Here is a 9,387-nt window from a genome sequence, read left to right as displayed (position 1 = left end):
TGTTTGAGCAGAAACTGAAGACGCTGGATTCCATCATTGCGCAAATAAGTCTTCTTTTACTTTGATTTAAAACGGTCACCACCATGTAAGAACGGTTATTCGTAACCCTAGCCTCGTGTGAAACTAGTCCGATAAGATCCCGTAACGACGAGGACATAAGCAAAGCTGATGCGGACATTGTCGGGGGCTGCGCAAAGACCCCAGTCCCCGAGCTACCTGCCAGTGATGGACAGCTTGTGGCGAGCAGTCCGCTTCGAACGGACGCTGTTGATTGGTCCAAAGTTGAACAGGTCGTCTGCCACAACCGATGCTCCCCGCTGGCGGGAAAACTGACAAAGCCAAGTCTCGTTCTTGGTCTTGCTCTCACTGCTCTGTATTGTTGGTGATCTTTGTATCCAGTGGCAGAGTTAGTTATTGTAGCACGTGTTTCATTTCTTGGACAAACGGGCGTGCTGCTGATATCGCGGTCTAACTCGATAACGGAAAAATCGTAAACGGCCCGTTCGGAGTCGGTGCGTCCCGCGGCGGCGTTGCGTTGATCCGCACTGTTGAGCCAACGGCGTGGGACGTGTACGCGTTGAACGCGGCGATTTTCAAATCCGTTACTGTTTGGAACGCCGACGCGCATTTTCTGCAACCGCCTGTCGAAGTGAAACCCGTCATGAACGCAGTGGGCTGCTGTCAAGATGTGATTAGGGGTGATCACTACCCCCGAGCAAGCTACCGAAGAACGCAGATGAGCCACATTGCAAAATGGAATCTGTCCGAGTAGAGAGCGATGAATGGGACCATGAGAAACACCTTCCGATGTAAAGGGGTGTTTCAGTGTGTATCGTCTAGATGCTGTCTCCAACTGGGACAGGTGAGGTGAATCCGCACCTCGATAAGTGACAGAGCTGACCGAATTGACCTTTTCTCCTGCAGGACTTTCCCTGTCATGCGGCAGGCTGTGTGTTCTACGATTGACAAATTGTTCATCTTGATCACAACAGTGATGCTTCTTGCCCAAAAAAATTACCGTCGCATTTTTACCAATTGCTGTTTGAAATCTAACCATTTCAGCAGGTGATCGACGTCTTTGCCGAACATCTTGTCTTGAAAGTTTATCGTTAAACAATGATGTATTCCCTATATTTGAACCTGTTCCGTTGATAAAGTCAATCCCAATGCATACGTGCATTTGACTTTCTTGAGAAACGCTGTCGATTAGGCGATAATTTCCATCAGAGCATTTTCTCATAGATTGATCAATTTGAGCTACTTTATCTTCACGAGTACAACACACCTCGATTTCTCCGGCCATGCATTGTTCAAAACGAATGCATAAAACCAACACACTAAGGATCTGCAGGTAGTCCATCTTAAATGGATTACTTGGCAACATCCAAGGGCATCATTGTCGCAGCTCCCTTATCCAACGAACCTCGAACAATATTATCCTTTTGACGTGTACGTCCCTCGATTTCATCTGGCTTCCGTCAGGTGACTAGCGAGGTATGGTAACCGGTTGCTCTCACTTGCCACCTTAAGCCGTCCGCCACTAACTTCTACTAACCCTCCTCCAGGTAGGGCTGGCTGGCGTATAACTGACAGTGAAATGGTTAATTTGAGCAAAGGATGAAGAAAAGTCATGAGCAGGTGGCCGATTATAAGTGATGAATATTGGTTATCCAGCTGTGAATGTAAGAAGACAGACAATAAAGTGTGATTTTTAGAGGAAACCCTGATCTGTTTAAGAAGACGTAGTGCGAATATTACTTCGCGAGCACTGAACGCGACACTGTGGTCTCCTTCGATGGGAAATTATGTTAGAAAGAACTTTGGCCCGCATGGTTAGCTAATGGGCGAGCAAATTGAATTTCCGTGTAAACATGTTTACACGAACATGAATATCCACCTTTGAAGGAAATCGATCGAGAGAATGGAGAGGATAGAAACGGGTAAAAACAGACCGATGGAGTGAAAGGAGGAAAGATAAATGGAAGGGATACTACAAAGAGAGAACGAAGGGAAATGAAAGGAGAATAGGGACGAACGTGAGTTAGAAAATAACAAGAGCAGTGAATTGTAAAGGAAAGTTTTTAACATTAATGGAGAGGGAGAGAAAGGGAAAAAAAATCGTCGACGGTCAACGAACCATCGAATCGGTCCCTCCTCTGTGTGTTATATAATATGTGGACCATTTTGACTGATTCGTCAGTTCGTCTAACCGCCGACCAATCATTTATTTGTGACGTGTTTTATCCACATATGGAATAATGTAATTTATTTTTAAATGAAAAAAAAGAGGAATAAGATGGTGGGTCTTAGTTTCGAAGATTTGTTTAAATTACTATTTATTTTGAAATAACCGGGTCTGGAGGAAAGACTACGCTCTATACCCATGTTATTCCACAGGAATGAGATGGTGAGGTCTTAGTTAGGAAGATTTTTTTTTATAAATAACCGAGTCTGAATTAAAGACTATGCTCTAATCCCATGCTTTATTACCGGGTCTTAATTTGGAAGATGGAGGGGTCTTAGTTTAAAAGTTTTTTTTTTTTTTTTTTTTTTAACTTTTGAATAACCGGGTCTGGAGAAAAGACTACGCTCGATTCTCATGTTATTCTACAGGAAAAGGATTATGGGGTCTTAGTTTTGAAGATTTTTTTAATTTTTGAAATAACCGGGTCTGGAGTAAAGACTGCGCGCTATACCCATGCTTTATTACAGGGTTTTAGTTTTGAACAAATTCGACAAAATATCCCTTCAAATGTATTACATTTGTGGGTAATGTCATTTTTACATTTGTGGGTTATTCAAAATTATTACATTTGTAGGTAAAGTGGTTATTACATATTTTGTGGGTGAAATTATTACATTTGTGGGTAAAGTGTTATTACATTTGTGGGTGTTATTACATTTGTGGGTAAAGTGTTATTACATTTGTGGGTGTTATTACATTTGTGGGTAAAGTGTTATTACATTTGTGGGCGTTATTACATTTTGTGGGCGTTATTACATTTGTGGGTGTAACACGGGGCCCTGATGGATGTAATTATCTAAAACCTCTGTTTGAAGAAAAATAAAATAAACTTCAAATAATTCTAAATCAATTCACTCCCGATTCAAAACATGTTTCCTCATTTTTCAAAGTATTCAACATTTAAGCCTTGATTTAGCTTTGAAGCATAATTTTCTTGCACCTCAGTACCTTGATGTGACAAACCATTTGGTGTGTGAAGGCATCTATAGGCCTACCTGAATGCTGCTCACCAAGCATCCTATACGTTGTAAATAATTGATCATACTTACTAATGAACAAAGAAAATATCAGATGGCTAATTGCTGTACTTACCCCTTCTTATTTTCTCCCTTACGTGGCGTTGAAAATGATGCAAGAGTTTATCGCTCTGTGATCAGACAATTTTTAAACCTCGTCGATAAAGTAAACGATTGACGAATAGTTAGATAGCGCGCTTGTGGGTGTCAAATTCTTTTTTTAGTGAGGCGTTTCCTTCATCACAAAACGCACTTATTAAAATCTTGATTAATAGAACCCAAGACCAAATAAGACATTCTTCACCTTTTTCTTTCTTCGATATTGAACTTATTTTTCTCGGTTTCAACCTTGATATAATATGATTTGTATTGATTAGATGAAGAGCCTCAACGGGTTGCGTCAGATAATGCGGAGAACGCGTTTCAGTTGCTCTTAAAAGAGTCGATAATTCGAGCTGTTTCGCTTCTCACATTGTTTTACCGCCTTTCTCGGCCGATCGGCCCATCTCTCTCTCTCTCTCTCTCTCTCTCTCTCTCTCTCTCTCTCTTTCTCTCTCTCTCTCTCTTTCTCTCTCTTTCTCTCTCTATCACAGCGTTTTTCAACCTTTTTTGCTGTCACGGCACCAATTTCAGAAATAAAGACTATTTATCAGTTTCGCACCACTTTAATCAAAAATTCATCACAGAAAGTAGACTTTCATTAATTTTAGATATTGTTTAAATGTGTATAATTGCATGTTAAAGTGAAGGATAGATCGGACAAGGTTATCAACATTTCCCGCATGGAAACCTTCAAAGTAACGGTTATTATCAATTTGAAAACGGTAAAGTGCCGCCCCAGCACCGTTTCGCGCTTGAAGAGTAAGGCGGGGGGGGGGGGGGGGGGGGGGGGGGGGGGGGGGGGGGGGCAATTCGTGAGAAAATATTTAGCAACGATTCATCAAGCCGGTGAATAAGCAGGGGGGGGGGTGCTGGAGAGGAGGACCACTAATATATATACATTTTGGGGGGGGGGCGCTAGAATCGGCCCATGGATCCGCGTCTGCCATACGGACTCCCGCACTTTCTCTTGCCCTCCCTCCTCTCCCATCTCTCCCTCTCTCTATATCTCTATATTAAACTAACACACACACTACACACACACATGCACAGAGAGAGAGAGAGAGAGTGGCACACACACACACACACACATACATACCACACCCACGAACAAAACACATTCACGGTCACCCTTACCATGGACATACATATTTTCGAACTTTATCTTCCCCATGTCCAAAATCGCAACCACTAGCGACATTATTTTCTTGCGATTTTCATTTCCCCTTTTCCACTCCTTCTTTACATAAAAGAGGAGAATTTTTTATTTTTTTAAAAGTAATTTTAATGGAGATATTCGAAGGCTTAACACTCTTTCTGAGAGATCGCCATCACACTTTTTACTTTTTCCCCCCCTGGTGATTTTTTTGTGTCCTTGCCCTACCCAGCTCATAACACTGCTCTCTCTCTCTCTCTCTCTCTCTCTTCGTCTTTATCTCCCTCTTTGTCTCTAAATTTCTATCCTGACTATTTTTTTAAAAACTGTACTAAGTTGTCATTAACATTTCTCTGAAAAAAAGTATAAATCTTGGTGTAGATAAACAGATTACACAATCATTTTTTCCAACAACTAATAAACACTTGTTATGTCAGTTATATCATGCATGCGTTTCCATAATACAATTCATCACAAACTGCACAAATACAAAAAGTATGATAAAGATACTACCACAAAGATGTTGGTTGTTAATACAAAGACGTGATTTATTTCAATTAAAATCAAAGAAAACGAAAATTTACAAAACTGAGGATGTTAACAAAAATGTACCTTAACCCTGAATTTCTTCAGATGTGTATTGCTGTTTTCACATACACATCATATTTCATGCAGTGGTAGGCCTACAACAAAATTAAAGAGTCACCTTGGCTTTTCCACTTCTCTTGAAATAAACCCACCTCCATGAACATAAGTGATATCAAACTAAAGACTCAAGTTGTCTTTTAAAAGACAGTGTACAATTTAGAATATACAAAGGCAGTGATAATACTTCCAAACGAGAGATACGGTTTCTATACAGGATTTATAATACACGGATAACAGGGTTAACAGCCTGTCATCAGCTGAGACCTGTTCCTCAGCAAAGCATGTACACTTAGAAGCCTCATAATTATGTGAGAAATTGTAAGTTTCCGTCTCTTAGTATACATGTGCACATGTGGTTTAAAGCATCTAATCCCCTTGATCATATTTATTTGAATTAGAGAAAGATATTCCAGTAAAATGATTACTTTTTTGTATGCATCTGAATAACAATTTAACACCTCTGTGTGTGTGTGTCTCTCTCTCTCTAGCTCTCTCTGTCCCTCACTGGATCGTTATTGTCTGATCATCTCCTGTCAGCAGCGTCTGCGTCGGCATCAGCATCGGTGTCAGCATCGGCGTCAACATCGGCGTCAGCATCGGTGTCAGCATCGGCGTCAGCGTCGGCGTTCAGTTCTGCTACATCGGTTGCAGCATCGGCGTCAGCGTCGGCATCAGCATCGGCGTCAGCATCGGCGTCAGCATCGGCGTCAGCATCGGCGTCAGCGTCGGCGTTCAGTTCTGCTACATCTCCTCCGTCGCCATCGCCGTCACCGTCGCCATCGCCGTCACCGTCGCCATCGCCGTCACCGTCACCGTCGGCTAGAAGTGCGAACAAAGTTAAGTAGCGCTTAATTCTTGGCTTTACAAATACAAAATGTAGTATAGTCAGTCACAATGACAATCTACGAAATTGTAGTAACAAATGGGAAGCAAGAAAACGAAAGATAATCATGCAGAAACCACAATTGTCTTAAAACTTTAAGCATGGTTGCCTTTTGATTAAAAAAAAAGGGCGTAATTCCCGATTGCGTTATTACCTACAGTTGGCATATTCACACATTCGACAGTAAGTCAACGCAATGTTTACACGTTCATTATGTTATCATTTTTTCTGTAGTAGGGCTATTGATGACATTCCGTTTTAAATTGACCTAAATCAGTGATAATGAACCCGTATGGCAGGATCTTCTCACAGAGAAAACTTTCCTTATAAGTAACGATATGATTGTCTCATTGTCACAAATTGTTATCAATTGAGAAATTTCGCTAGGCCATTTTGAATAAAAAAAGATGAGTCCAACCAAATTTATCGACAGAGGTTTTAATATCTTACCAAAACAAAACAAAAGAGAGGTCATCAATGTTATTTTACGCTAATTTGCTGACAAGGCCCAAAAAATTAAAATGCGCCAACAAAAAAATTGAATGGAAATTCTTCTGATGTCCCTAACTCTTGAGTCTCTATTTTAAAAGAAGTGCAGGCCCGGAGAGCCCATGGTTGTCTATTCCCCTCACCCCCCCCTGTTTTGTCAGTCTTTGTCCTATGTATGTCAATGTACTGAATGTATTGAAATTTAATGTCTGATGAGATGATTATGACAGGTACTCACCGTATGCCGTCTGCATCCATGCTGTGCAGGCAAACATGCAGAGGAGGAGCAAGAGTGAGAACTTCATCTGCATAAAGAAAATGGTTATTAATTTTGTTAAATGGAGTCATTCCGAACGATCAAACATACGATTGAATGATTTCAACATTTTTTTCCAACACATGCTTTATTGACATTATATGTTTTTGAAAATGAAAAAGAAACATTTTCAGAGTAGTGTGGTGTTAGTGTACATGGTGGAGTACTATTCGATTTGTGTGTTCCTTGTAACGAAATGAATAAAATCAGGATTAAAATCTTTAACCAAAATAACAAATCAAGCCGAGCTGCAATTCTCTATATACCCGTCTGAACAGTATATTTGCTCTCGAATCTAATGCAAACATGCTTTACCCTAAAATGATAAGTTGGCTATCATCGAATGAATCACAGTTATCATGAAATGATACAGTAATCACTATAAACAAGAGAATTTTTACACCGGTTTTTCACTGCACTCACAATGAAGCAAATGAATAATCACACATAGGACAGAAAAAGCTTTAAAAATGGGTCTTTAATAATAGAGGAACAATAAAAGACCAAGATTTCGGTCAAAACAGCCGATCAAATTTGCTACTTTTCCGTCTGCAAATAAATCATCCGAAATCATTAAAAAAAATAAAGGAAATAATAAGTCAGTAAAATTCAAAGTTATTCATAGTATTCCTCTACCAAACCTCAGCCAATAATCTGCACATTCAATATTGTCTTCCAACAGTAAGGGTCGACTGACACAATCAATTTGTTGATTAAAAAGTGCTGATAATAAATCCGATATTCAACTTACTTTATCTTGTGGGAGAAGCTGGAAGATAGAATATTGACGAAGTACTAGAAACGAGAAATTAGTGATCAGGGCTGGGGAATCTTCCTCTATTTATGAGCAGCAGGTTGATGTGGGCGGGGCCATGTTTTTTATTTTTTATTATTGAGATACAACGTGACAGAAAACAACAGAGGTGAAAAAACACCGGAAACCAGATATGACTAGTCTACATGTCCTCAAGGACTGGTCAGAGTTCACAATCATGATCAAACACAACTCTTATTTATTTTCAGTCAAATTTACAAGTGCAAATTAAATTAATCATTGTGATGATAGTACATGTACCCCGATATAAGTTTTATTTTCTGAATTCAAAGGATAGCATGACAAGGGGATTTAGAGACGGGTACATAATACAGGGAGGAGGGCACAAGTCCTAAAAATTCTCTAACGACCAAAAAACAAAACAAACGTAAAATGTATTTTAAAGCTGACTCAAAACAAAAACGATGTAATTTTAAATATGGTACAATGAGGGATCATGTTCTAATTAAATCTCTCTCTCTCTCTCTCTCTCTCTCTCTCTCTCTCTCTCTCTCTTCTCGTCTTAATTTATGCCAAATTAGGTTTATCCGATGTGTAGTGCCCCCACCTTCTTCTTCCTCTTCCTCTTCTTCTCCTTCATCCTGTTCCTGTTCCTCCTCCTCCTCCCTTTCCTCCTCCTCTTCTTCTTGTTCTTCCTTTTCTTGTTCTTGTTCTTCGTCTTGTTGTTGTTGTTGTTTTTGTTGTTCTTCTTCTTCTCTTTCGTTCTTTTTCTTTTCCTTTTTTCCTTTTCTTCTTCTCCTTCTTCTTCTCTCTCATTCCTTTATTTACACCTTTAAGGAGGTGTACATGTCCCTTAAAAAACAAAGAACAGTCAGTAGATAAAAGAACAAACATTAAAAAAATAGTAGTTTTCTAGCCTTGACCAGACTGGCATTGAACTTTGAAGGAGAGCATCAATGTGACTCGATATCAATATCCTTGTACCGAGCTTGATAATAAAGTTTAAAGAAATGTATTGAATACATACAATAAAATCGGAGTTAAAAAACAAAAATTTGGCACCATTTTGCTTTTTAAAAGTTGTATATTTTGCTTATTTTGAAAAAACAGCAGTTAAGTTATTTTTGAACAAAACATGCCACAATTCGTAATGTGTTTCAGTGGGTAATATTCAGATCACTTGTATTCTTTTCTTCATTTTTGAAACAATTATTTGAGTTGTATGGTATGAAGTCTTATTGTTTAGTTTCTTTTTTGATTTTATACTATCTGTTTATTTATTTATTTGTATGTGACTTTTCTCGTTTTGTTTTTGATTTGTTTTATTGCTTGTCAGAGAAATCTGGAGCAGGACCTACATGTACAACAATTTGTCCCCTCCATGTTATAAGAGCAATAATATGTCCGCCCGTGGACCAAATGGTTTATGTATTTACAAGTTATGGGCTGAACTGATAACTAATCATTGTTACTTTGTTTTGTTTTTTGTATTTTTTTTGTTTGTTTTTGTTTTGTTTTTTGTTTTTTGTTTTTTGTTTTTTGTTTTTTGTTAAAAATTTTAGACTCGTCGTCGACGGTTACATTGTCAACAATATCTAGTAACTTCCTTTGCTATTCGAAAATCTGTTAATCAACTTAACCAATTTAAAGTGACCTTGTAATGTCAACCGCAAACAAAAATTACCATACATGGGACAGATGTGATGATCTCATTCAACTTTCGATGAGTTTTCGTGATGTGTCGAACCAAATTTTCACAT

The 9,387-nt window shown here is 38.9% G+C and overlaps 1 protein-coding gene across 1 annotated transcript; it reads right to left on the bottom strand.

Moving 5' to 3' along the window:
* Window positions 1–5,039: 5,039 nt before the first annotated feature.
* LOC105446823 (serine-aspartate repeat-containing protein I-like) lies at window positions 5,040–8,267 on the bottom strand. The gene is made up of 3 exons (XM_011684122.2): window positions 8,235–8,267; window positions 6,775–6,841; window positions 5,040–5,983 (listed from the first exon to the last, which is right to left on the bottom strand). The coding sequence occupies exons 1-3, from the start codon at window positions 8,265–8,267 to the stop codon at window positions 5,688–5,690; spliced, it is 396 nt and encodes a 131-aa protein (XP_011682424.2). The 3' UTR covers window positions 5,040–5,687.
* Between the last annotated feature and the right edge of the window lie 1,120 nt (window positions 8,268–9,387).

This window comes from Strongylocentrotus purpuratus, unplaced genomic scaffold (assembly GCF_000002235.5).
Source record: "Strongylocentrotus purpuratus isolate Spur 01 unplaced genomic scaffold, Spur_5.0 spur5_scaffold_6, whole genome shotgun sequence".
Classification (NCBI taxonomy): domain Eukaryota; kingdom Metazoa; phylum Echinodermata; class Echinoidea; order Camarodonta; family Strongylocentrotidae; genus Strongylocentrotus; species Strongylocentrotus purpuratus.
The sequence above is the reverse complement of the archived record's forward strand: the minus strand, read 5'-3'. Positions and strand labels throughout refer to the sequence as shown.